Source organism: Lissotriton helveticus, chromosome 8 (assembly GCF_964261635.1).
Source record: "Lissotriton helveticus chromosome 8, aLisHel1.1, whole genome shotgun sequence".
Lineage (NCBI taxonomy): Eukaryota > Metazoa > Chordata > Amphibia > Caudata > Salamandridae > Lissotriton > Lissotriton helveticus.
Window position 1 is genome coordinate 466,779,540 of NC_136069.1, and position 12,198 is coordinate 466,791,737.

General features: G+C 44.6%; 1 protein-coding gene across 3 annotated transcripts in view; it reads left to right on the forward strand.

Moving 5' to 3' along the window:
• Positions 1 to 11,811, forward strand: part of SETDB2 (SET domain bifurcated histone lysine methyltransferase 2) — a 545,734-nt gene extending 533,923 nt beyond the window's left edge. For 2 of the 3 annotated variants that reach the window (XM_078657343.1, XM_078657344.1), the window contains one exon: positions 11,384 to 11,635. In XM_078657343.1, the coding sequence (XP_078513469.1) occupies positions 11,384 to 11,501 (118 nt within the window). In that variant the 3' untranslated portion in view covers positions 11,502 to 11,635. Of the gene's footprint in view, positions 1 to 11,383 lie in introns of all 3 variants that reach the window. The other variant, XM_078657342.1, reaches the window with a different exon arrangement.
• The last annotated feature ends 387 nt before the right edge of the window (positions 11,812 to 12,198 follow it).

Below are 12,198 nucleotides of genomic sequence, written 5' to 3' on the forward strand. Positions count from 1 at the left end.
GGCCCAGGAAGGGAGGGGCAGGAGGTGTACCAGAGATGTGCCGCTTCAAGGATTTGCTCATATGGCCAGCATCACACAGCCCTCTAAATATTTCCTCCTATCTTCCTTCCCAATGCCCTCAGGCCCAACTGGCCCATCCCGGGCCGGCCGGGCACCCTGTGATTGTCAGGTGAGGTAATGAAACCGTTACACGATTAGCCGAGAAATTACTCTGATCTCGGTGACATTTCCCCCAAATCATCACACAGTAGGAATGGCCGGGTGTGATTAACAGGCTAATCCATATGGTCAGGGACTACCGACCACCCCCTCCCTGTCTTGTGCACCACCACAATTAAACAATTAAAGCAATTGGACATGAGAGGAGTTTTCTTTGGAAGGCGGAGGGACCCCCCGGCCGTATTTATTAAAACATGAAAACAAATTAAAAATTTGAAATAAACAATATTTACACAAGTATTTTATGCAGAAAAATTCGACATTAGGTTACAATCAATGTAGACAGGTATCAAAGGGCTAACCTTAACAAATGTCTAATACAGCGTGTTTCCTAACCAAATCTAACATCCTACTTATGATTTTTCTGCATATCCTAGTTTTGGGCCTACGGCAAGGTCGCTAACCGGTGTCAAGTCCTTATTAACCAGCTACGCCCTCACGTATGAGTGCGCATGCGCAGAGGGCCCGTTTACCGAGAGGGTACTTCCCCCCCCTCCCAGTTACCCCCATACGGAGCCTCCGGATGACCTCGCCTCCGTAAATGACCTCACCAAACATTACCTTTAACGCAATGGCTATGGTTATCAATGAAGCCGTTCCTCTGCAACTAAAGAGAGTTCCTTCTAAAAACTCCAAACCCTGGTTCAATGACCTTCTGAACGATGACAGACGCTCTCTTAGAACTTCAGAACGTATCTGGAGATCAGTCCCATCTGCCAAACACCTGAAAATTCTAAGGAGTAAGAGAAAAGACTATTACAGAAATATCAAACGCACTAAAGCCGAATTTTTCTCTCACCAACTAGATCAAGCAAGAAATCGACCCCAAAAATTGTTTGAATTAATCAAATCACAATCTAGAGATGAACCTAAACAACTACAAGATACCTCAGGCACCCAACCCACTTGTGACGAATTCTCTGCTTTCTTTAACCTAAAAACAGAAAACGTCAAGAGGGAGCTTCTCAATGACCTCACAGTCCTACAGGCTTGCCCTCTTATAACAATCCGTCCCTCTCCTCCGCCACAACAAACATCCTCAAAACTTCAACTAAAAAATGAGGCAACCTGGTCCTCCTTCGACTCATACACTGAAGAAGCTGTAGGCAAGATCCTTAGCACCCTCAAGCCGGCCAATCATACCACTGATCCTCTCCCTGCTAACGCAGTTAAAGATCTAACCCCTCTGATTCTGCCGCTCTGGACCAGGATCATCAACAGCTCTCTACATCAAGGCAGCATTCCTGACGTCCTCAAAATTGGTCAAGTCACACCCATCCTAAAAAAAAAACACAGCTGACCCAATGGACCTTAACAACTATCACCCTATTTCGAACATCCCTACCCTAGCCAAACTCTTGGAAAAATGCGTTCTCCAACAATTGACAAAACACATTGACCTCTTCGACCTCCTTGACAATCACCAATCTGGCTTCAGAGCAGGGCATAGCACCGAAACAGCCATGACTCACATTATCGTCGATGCGTTACAAATACTCGACCAGAATGGATCATGCCTACTCATCTTACTAGATCTCTCCTCTGCCTTCGATACAGTCAAACATGAGAACCTGATTGAACTGCTGAACCTCAGAATGGGTCTATCAGGCTCAGTGCTCAATTGGTTTACCTCCTTTCTGCAAAACCGGACAAAAAATTCAAGGTCAATAACTCCTTCTCCAAACCTGTACCAGTAACTCTTGGAGTCCCACAAGGGTCTGCACTATCCCCTACACTATTCAATCTATTCATGGAACCTCTTACTATCCGGCTGCAAGCATCCAACGTTCAATTTCACATGGACTTTAGATGATACACAACTCTATCTGAAGATTCATTCTCCTGAAGATGTCAAACTACTCAACCAAACGCTGTTGAACACCCAAACATGGCTAGCTGAGAACCACCTCAAGCTTAACGCACTCAAAACTGAATTCCTACTTAGAGCTCCACCCTCTAAAATTCCCCTCCTTCAGGATTGGTTCAAACACCTCACGGCATTAAACGTGCAACCTACAATTATTGACTCCGCTAAATCTCTGGGTATAACCCTTGATGGCAACCTCAACATGCATAAACACATTGCCAACGCAACAAAAGGAGCAAATTTCCAGATTAATATTCTAAGGAAACTTAAACCCTTCCTACCAAAAAACGACTTCAAGACGGCAGTTCAAGCTCTAGCTATCCCCAGGATCGAATACGGAAGTGTCTCTCTTTGTGGTCTCCCCAAAGCTACAACAGCACCACTAAGAGCCACCATCAACGCGGCAGTCAGGCTCATCACGGGCTCAAAAAAAAGGTCCCACATCTCCCCTGCCCTAAAAGCTTTGAACTGGCTACCATGGGAAGCCATAATTCACCTAAAAATAGCATGCTTGACCCACAAAGCCATTCACCATGAAGCACCCAGCTATCTCTCTCGGAAACTGTCTATCTCTGGAGGCAAGAGATCCACAAGAAGTGCAGAAAGCCCAATACTTAAAACACACAGATTTAATAAGGCGAAAACTTACAAACGCTCCTTCTCAGGGATGGCTCCTAGGATTTGGAACGTACTACCCCCAGAAACCAGACTTACCACGTCTACTGCACTGTTCAAAAAGGAAGTAAAGGCAATTCTCATGGAAAAGTTCACATGAGCTTCACTGAAGGACATGACTTATATAGATGCAAACAGACAATCTACATGACACTTAGGCTCTCTTGGCCCGCACCTTTCTCTGTCTCCTACTATGCACAACGTAGGATTCAGTTTTGATCTACCTCTCTCGTTTGTTGTATTTATGCACACTATGTACACACATATTTGTATTTTGTATTGTGTTGTATAACTCTCACTGCTTGATATACATAGATTTTTTTGTATTGTGTTGTATAATTTTCACTGCTTGTAAAACGCTCTGATATCCGCAAAGGTCTGGGTCGCTCTCTATAAAACTTTCAAAATAAATAAATAAAACTCCATTAACCAAAAGGGGGGCCCTTGCACTCTGCGCCGTTTAATGACGTCATAGTGCACGTGCGGGGTGGCTAACCAGCCCAAAGAAAGCGTGACTCCCCCCTCCCCCGCACCCATCCAACCAAGTGGATGTACCGCCCCTGGAGTTGTAGGAGAGACCACTGGCCCCTCCCCTGGGCGACCCCATTCAAGAATGGTGACGCCCCCTAAGGACCTTAAATTGACTGCTCACCGATCATGACCTTACCGCCTGACCAAGGACTATCAATAAATACGACAATTATGTTACCTGTAAACGGAAATAGGCCTAAGGAAAAAAGAGTGAACACAAAACGTTACTGTGCAACAATGAGCATAACTTAATTCTACAGCCTGTAAACGGGAAAAAAGGCCTAAGGAAAAAAATCACACTAACAAACAGTTACAGTGAAAATGAACCTAAATTGGTAAGACCAATCAACACACAAACCCAAGAGTCTGCTTCAGGGGCTGGTGGGTGGGAAAGATTATTCTGCCCCTTGGAGGGCACGGTGCAAGCCTGGGGAGCCGGGGACAAGAGGGCACCTCCCGCTCTCTCCTGGCCTTTTAACCCCTGTGGGGGCAGACCAGTTACAACTGGTCCACCCCCTCTGGCTCCCCCCCTTTGACCCGGAAGCAATTACATTGCTTCCGGGTCAACGCGGGAGCCGGCACCAATCGGTGGTGGGGGCGCTCCGCGGCAGAGGGGCACGCCTCACCACCGAGGGTGCAGGGAAAGGGGGGCTGGCGCCCTGCCATACGTGCGGGGGGGCTGAGAGGCCCCCCTTTCCTGTCTGGATAGGCCGGCGCCCGCAGCCGGTGAGCTGCGCGCTACCGAGCTGATAAAGCGCCGGCTGCGGATCGCTGATAGCGCCTTAGCACCTCCTTGCCCCGCACACTCCGCAGGTTTAACAGATGATGAAAGTATCAACCGCTAATGACAAGATCCTCCCCAAACCTGAAATAAAACGCGCTAATCCCTTTTTTGCCAGGTCTATGAATTCGGAATGTAAATTGCATAAACGGTGGTAATCCGTCGGTGTTAGCACAGTTGTGTTTGAAATAGAACAGGACCCTTTTGCCCTAATATCCAAAGCTAGATGGAGGTGAGACGTGTTCCTCAACTCTAAGCCGCAGGATAAAGCGATCTAACTGCGGGGGAGGCGGAAGGGCGAGTGCGGATTCAATGAGTTAAAAACATATATTTCCGAGAACGTCTATGGACGTCAGCGTGGGGCAGCCAGAGACGGACAAGCCTTTTATTCCACCGGGCATTTCCCCCACTGAGCTGGAGCCCCCTTGTTTTTTGTTTTTTTTTTTGCAGTTTTATATAGCGGGAACTGGTCCCGAAGGGAGCTGAGTGCTTTAGATGAGCCTCAGTTACCTTACACAATGACACATTCACTTTTGGTAGGCACGGGGAGATTACGTGATTTGCCAAGAATCACAGAATGTTGTGCCAGGCGCTGAGACTCAAACTTGGCTCCCCAGTGCCACAGACAGCAGCTCTGGCTGTTAGTCACAACCTCTCCTCTTGGAGGCCTTGAAAGCCCCCACTCCTGAAGTCTCTGTCACTTTCTCCAACTGCCAGAGGTTTCTTATAACAGGCACCTAGAGGCTTCAAGCGAGAGAGAGGCGGGAGGTAGAGGGAAAGTGATCAGGCAGGGAGGAGAGAGAAGAGAAAGTAGTGGGTGGATGGAAAAAGAGAGCCTGCAGAGTAGACGAAGGCAGTGGGATTGGTTTGAGCATTTTTGTCAGGCTTTTTTGGTTCCCCAGCTGACCTATTTACCTGGCTTTCTCTCTGGTAACCCTGATATCCAGGGGTCATAAAGGCAGTGTGAGGAACAAAAAGTCCTCTCCTATCTACTCTTAAGTGACAAGACAGTCACTGTAGAAGGGCTAAGGGGCGGGCTGCGTAAAGTTTGCAGAGCTGAATGACTCGCAACTTAAAAATTTCACTTCCAACAGCATCTATCATCCAAAGAATCTATCATCTGCGATGGATGGCTGGGAGCAAGGGAGTAGCCAGAAAATACAAATACCCCCAACTTTGAACAAAACCTCTGAAGGCATCAAGCACGTGTAGGAAGGGAGCTCAAACCTTCCCTGAAGTACTTCCTTGTCACTTCCATTCAATCATCTGTTCATCGATTCATCCTTTCAACCTTCCATCCACCCGCTGATATCCATCGTTTCACCTTTATGTCCTGCCATCTATACAGCCATTATTCAGTTTTTCACCATTCCATCTATTCACACATCTGCCATCTATGCATACATCCACCCATATATCCATCCACCCATACATTCATCCTTTCACTTAGACATCTATCAGTAAAGGCTTTCATCCATCAATCCCTCCTGAACTTTAGGAAAATGTTGAAAACCCACCTCTTCCCCACCTCTGGTTAGATCTCGCCATCTCTGCTCCCCCCTCATCTATTCTGTCTATCAGCGCCAGGAAGCTTCGGTGTCAGCGCGCTTTACAAAATGCACATAACATAACATAACATAACAATTGTTCCGTTTTGCCATTCTCTCAGACTTCCATTCACTCTGCCATCTTTTCACCCATCCATCCACTTCTCTATTCACCTATCCATCAACCTATTCATTCATCCACCTGCTCATCCGTTCTATCACTTGTCATGTCATAGCTTTCTTTCATCGTTTCTTCATCTCACCTTTCCTTCCTTTCACTCTTCTTTCCCTTTTCTATTAACCTGTGTTTCTTCTCTTTAATTGTGAACTTTTGCTGAGTTGTAGACAGAAGAGGTCCATTAAGAATCCCACCCCCTCTGCAGCTGCTAAAGTGAGGGGTTCACAACGCCCCTGGTTGGAGGTTGCAGCCGCAGACAGCCTTTTTTGAGTCACAGTATTCCTACTCCATTTCCTGCTTCCAGAAGCAACAGAGGGAGATTTCCAGGTGCAGAGGAAGTAGCTGACTGGTCAAGCAGCGGGAAATTTCTTTTTCGCTGCCACCTCTCAGGTGTCAGCATCAAGCCACCGTAATGATCAGCTTAATGACCTATTCACATTATGAGGAACTACTGGCTTCAGGAATTGTTAAAAGTTAACTAGGCCAGCCGGCCGGCCTCAGGAGGACTTGGAGAACTTCGAGGTCTACTGGAAGTATGAAAAATCCCCATATTCAGCGAACTAAGCGGGCATAAATTAAAATGTGCCTTGCCATAGGTAGATGCTAGGCTTTAAGTGGACTGGGTCTGGCCGGTGCTCAGCACCAGAAGTTCTAAAAAGTAGGTGTTGAGGAGGGTCCCTATTGGCTATCCATTTTTGCCCTCACTCTGAAAAAAAACATCTTAACTCTGCAGCAGTACCACCCTTCGCTGCCTCTGATGTAACTTCAAAGAGACTCGTTAAAGTTATTTCAAAGTCTTATCATTTCAGATCTGAAACACTTTCAATATCATATACAACAAAGTCATAGTTGTTGATTATATATCTTATGCATCTAATAACCATTGACAAAGCAAATAGTTCTGGCTTGTTGTAGATGGAATGTTACTTATTGTATTATATATCCGGATCCAATGACAAAACACACATTTCCCACGCACACAAAGCACTCCACAATGCTGGACCAGCCTACCTTAACAGAAGACTCCGCTTCTACACCCCCACGTGCCAGCTCCGCTCCGTCAGCCTCGCCCTCACCGCTATCCCCCGCATCCAACGAGCGACCTCCGGCGGCAGATCCTTCTCCCACCTCGCCGCCAAGACCTGGAACACCCTCCCTCCCACATACGGCAGACCCAAGACCTACTGGCCTTCAGAAGACTCCTCAAGACCTGGCTCTTCGAGCAGTTGCAGCACCCCCATCCCCTCAACGCCTTGAGACCCTCATGGGTAAGAAGCGCGCTCTACAAGTACTCTGATTGATTGATTGGTATAGCCAGTAGTTCTCGCCTTTGGGACCTTATAAATGTTTAACCATGCAACAGTTTATGTTGTTGCTCCAAGGATATTGTGCTGCATAGCTAAATACTTATAAGGTCCCAAAAAAAAGCGAGACCTATTGGCTATGCCAATGCTTGTTCTTGTTTGAGTGAGCAACTGATATAGTAAATGTCTTTCACATCCACAGACATTTTTTTTCTACAGCATAAAAACTCCTGAGAAACATTCATTTATACCAAACCGTCTCTGCACCAGATAGCTTAACCCACCCCTCCTTCCGAACTTTATCTTTTAACTTCACCACAGTATCCTCCAAGAAAGCTACTCCTATATCCTAGAACTTGTCATCATACCTGAAACATAGATATCACCTTTATTCTGGTTCTAGTATTTCCACCAGTCTTTGTTGAATTATCATCTTTGCTCCTCAAACAATTTCGACATTTTAACAAAAATCATATCTGCTCTTCTCCCGCTGCTATCCACATGCCGAGTCGGCACAGGCTATCAATGTCTTGAAAATAAGTCTACTTGTTTTTGTAAAAAAAATAATGTACATAAAGTCCTCCCACTAAAGTGTTTTTTTGTTTTAAAATATCTTCTTGTCAGACTCCACTAGGACTGACATTAAACTTTCACGTTCCAGGATTTCTCAACCGCATTTCTTTAATCTCCATCTGTAGAAGCATATCCCCATACTCCTGCTTAGAAATCAGAATCTTGTGATCAGTTCCCCATTATTTCATACCTTTCATGAAACTATAGTGCATCATTAGGCTATCGGCGGCTCTCCAGAAGAACTAAAGATACAGCCACATCAGTTATGCAGGGTCTGGTGGCTCAGTGGACTAAAGCGTCCACTGCAGTGGCCTCCGTTCGACCTCATGGTCACAGGTTCAAATCCCGGCGGGTCCACTCATCCTTTCATCCATCAGAGGTCGATAAAATTAGTACCATTGAGTTGGGTAACAATAAACATCTGTTATTTAGCGCCAAGATGCCTAAGGGTGAACGTGCGCTTTACAAATACTCCGTTATGTTTCCTGCAACAATTAATCTGGCTTTTGAGTTCATGCATACTGAAGAAGAGTCTGGCTGCCATTCAACAATCAACTTCCCCTTAAATTAGGTTGGGATAATGATTGGCATCCAGTTGAGTTTCCCCGGTCCCTACATCCTTTCCTCCAACCTCCCCACACTTCACTGCAAAGTCCAACGTGAAAATAAACCTTCACCACACCCCCTTACACCTGTTGCTCCACAAACCCAAATTTGAAATCGTAAACAACTCTCTAATGTGTGCTATCTACAAATTTGTGATTTGTGCTCTGGCACACTAACTAGCACATTGACATGTGTGCAGCTGAACACACACCAAGAGCAGTGTTGTATGGCCAGTCTACCCAACTCAAGATTAGACACACACTCCTCACTGTTATCAAAATCTGCTCTCCAACAAATTGAGAACTCCAGCCATCAGTAGTCTTGCTGTTCCCCAGGCTTCTGCATCGTGTTAATGTTACACCAGCTTGTCCTCACCTTGATCCTCCATGCTGCCACTTGCACACCTTATCATTGGCTCTCGTTTTTTCTCCTCTTGGTCTTCAGGTTTTATCCTTGCACGCCCATTTCTAGCCACTATGGGAAATTCAAATAAATGAACATCGTGTTTCTCCTTAAACTAATTTATCTGTTACCTGATATTTTCTCAGTCCTTTATTCAAGTTCCTAAAAGGATTTTGACTTTGCCTGCAGCGTGTTGGTGTGTTCTGAAATTTGGAGACCTTTATGGGGTAATGTGTGTATTTTGATCTTCGCAGTGTAACACCCTGGCGATTTATTTTAAAAACTTTATGTTCGAGGCATGTGGGCTGCTGAATTCATATCTTAGCATAGATTGCCGCCTAGTGTTGGGTCCGGATGATTGCACCTTGTTGTCCTGGAAGAGTCTTCGAAGTATCACGAGATAGGTGACTCCTCCCCTGGACTACAGTGCGCATGGGCATCTTCTCCATTCTTATATTGTTTTTTCCGCCATTGGGTTCGGATGTTATTCCTCTACTCCAACTTCGGAACTGAAACTAAACTACTTTCTAAGGCCAAAAGGCCTTCTACCTCGACGGTATTGTTCTCGTTGGTCGGTACTCCTTGACTCGATCAAACTTTCCATCTCGATCCGGTCGTCGACGCGGGCTGTTGGGCCGTTTCGACGCCAAGTTTTTGATTTGCCCTAAGTAGGAGCAATACTTGTGAACTTAAACAATCCACTGTCACATTATATCATAGATATGGCATATACAACGTCATCTGGTACAGCAGGGTTTCATCTATCAATTACACAGCGTATAGAGCCCAATTGCAGAGAGGTAGACTGTCCAGATCAGATATTCATAATTCAAAGATACCCAACTGACTTACGGGCGCATAAAGAGCTCAACATCTTAGGCAGCAAAAAAATGGTAAATGATATCAGCAACTCCTGGATCACCCCATTAATACACTGCCAGCCTTTAGTTAAGAAAACATTGATAAGATACTAAATAAATGCAGATATACACGGTGAGAGGGGTTTGGTTGGTTAGCCCTTTTAAGTCATTGAACTGTTAAAGTGCCATTCTCATTTTGCTTCTGCCCACAGGACTATGTACAGCATAGACAATGGGTCAGCCAGTTTAAGCCATTGCTTAACGTGTCAGACCACTATTTCCCTGTGAGTAACAGTATTTTGCCTCATCCCTTGTGCATCTACCTTAAAATGAGAATGCTATTCTGTACAGGCCTGGTGAGCCACTCCTTTATTTTTTGGGGCACCTGCTATTTGCCTGTTTATTCCTTTTGTTTTGAGACAACATTCAACTGCCCTTATACCTGTTACAAGGAATTCCTTTTTTTTCTTTTTAGAGCACCCATCAGCATTCTGGCCAGGTACTTCTTTTTTAGAGTGCTCTACTTCTCTGCAGTCAATACAACCGGCACGACTGCTAATTTTGAACTGTGCAACCATGTTGAGACAGTATTCTGCATGCTGGATCATTGTTTTGCCATTTCAAGATGGCTACCACATTTTGTATCTGCATGGTGGCTATTTTGGGTTGGTAAAACAGCAATAAACTATATACAATATCAATAGAAGATACCACCAAGTTGATTCTAAATGTGACGGTTATCTTGGAGTGGTTTTGTACACTGTGTACTGTCCAGAATAGCCTTCCAAAATGTCCATCCGATGCAGTTTTTTTTAGTGCAAGCTTATGGCTACGAACTTTAGCCAGCACCTTGTTTTCTTTTCATTTTCCATGCATATGCTTGCATAAAGAAAAAATTGCACCCCAACTTGACCTTTGACTTTGCTGTTGCTTATTGAGCTGGTGCCCCATAGGCATTTGTAGGATCCTAGGACGCACAGACTGTGGTAGGCCTCGCTGTAAAACTAAGGCGTAGCAGGTATAGATACAAAAGTACTCGTCTGAGGAGTCTTCTTAATTGGATCTAAATTGAATCTGTGTTTCCTCATTCATGCACTTCTGGACTCCTCCTCCTGTGCCTCCACTCTTGCTGTGCTGGACTACTCAACTGGGATTTCTCCTTACTGCCTACAACTGTGGCATCACCGGTATGGGCTGCCTGCCTCACATAGTTCTGAAGACCACTGCCCAACTCTGTATTACCACATTCAGCCTTGCTGTTCCTGCAGATCTCCAAGCCACTGCGCTGCCTTTGCCTTTAATAATTGCTGCTATACGCCAGTTGGTGTCTCTTTGATTTTTATACTCACAGTGAAATTTTGGACAGTTTTGGAGTAGGTCCGGTCACTGTTTGGCACTAGTGGGTAGGCGTGAGTACTGTGGACACCTGTCACACTGCAGCGTTGAACCTGCTGATCACAGCAGGAGATCATAGGTTCACTAGTTGATGGTAGGACCCTTCTGCTGTGATTGGGCCAAATTACACATGACACTAGTGACCTGCGGTCTGAACAGTGATGAAGAAATCATCAACATGAACAGTTTACTAGATATATTAGGTGTGTGAGATTGAGAAAAAATGTTTAGCCTAAAGCTACTCGGAGCTACAGAGTCAGGTTATACAGTTGCAAAGCTACATCCTCTTTTCCAGGTTGTCTGGTTACATGCCACACCCTCTTCTGTTCATTATTTCGATGTTTTATCTTTTCAGGTTAAATCTATTGGTTACAGATTTTTATTGCTATGTGTTTGTTTTGGAATAAGTCCTGGAAGATGTCTTACTCAAGTACTTGTATTTCAGGTACGTGAAAGCAGGAACAGAACTAACTTGGGACTACAATTATGAAGTCGGTAGTTTGCCTGAACGTGAAATCCCTTGCCTCTGCGGTGTTTCAAAGTGCAGAAGAAGAATAGTTTGAAAAAAACGAACATTCACGGAGCGGGCAAATGAATAGGAAATTGACCAGTGCACAAGACCTTTCACATATCAGCAAAAAGACATTCTCATAATGTACAGAATTGCCAATTTTAAAAAAAAAATATGATGTGCAAAATAAGCGTATACATCTTTGAGCAAGCGAAAGAATATCGGCGTAAACTGTGACAAGAAGTATAGGCACATATCAAGATATTTTTGTACTCCATTTAGAAGAACCGATTTGTGTTCATTTTTTAAAACCTAATGTTCAAAATAATCCTTTTTAATATATACCTTTGTGTGCAAAAAAACTGACGTACGTTGTATTATTTCTAGTCAATTATTTTTTCATCCGTTTTATTTTTTCATTATTTTATGTTTTTCCACACATCCCCCAGCCAAGCTTACTGAATGCCCTTACTAGGTATAGATGCTGGAAGTAGAGGTACGGGGGGAGGTTCTGCAGTCCCCCAAAATAATCATACAGGAATTCAAAAGGTGAGTGAGTAATAGAGATGCCTTTAACATTTAAAAAGAGGTCAATGTCAGGCTATGTCTTCTGAAAATCTGCTGCTTTTTCTTTTAACAGGGAGAACGGGGTTTACTTTTCTTTCTCTCGAACTGTGAAGTGAACTGTGCCACAATCTTGCTGGGGTATACGGGGCTGTGAAAGAAAAAGCTGTAGGGTGTCCATTTTT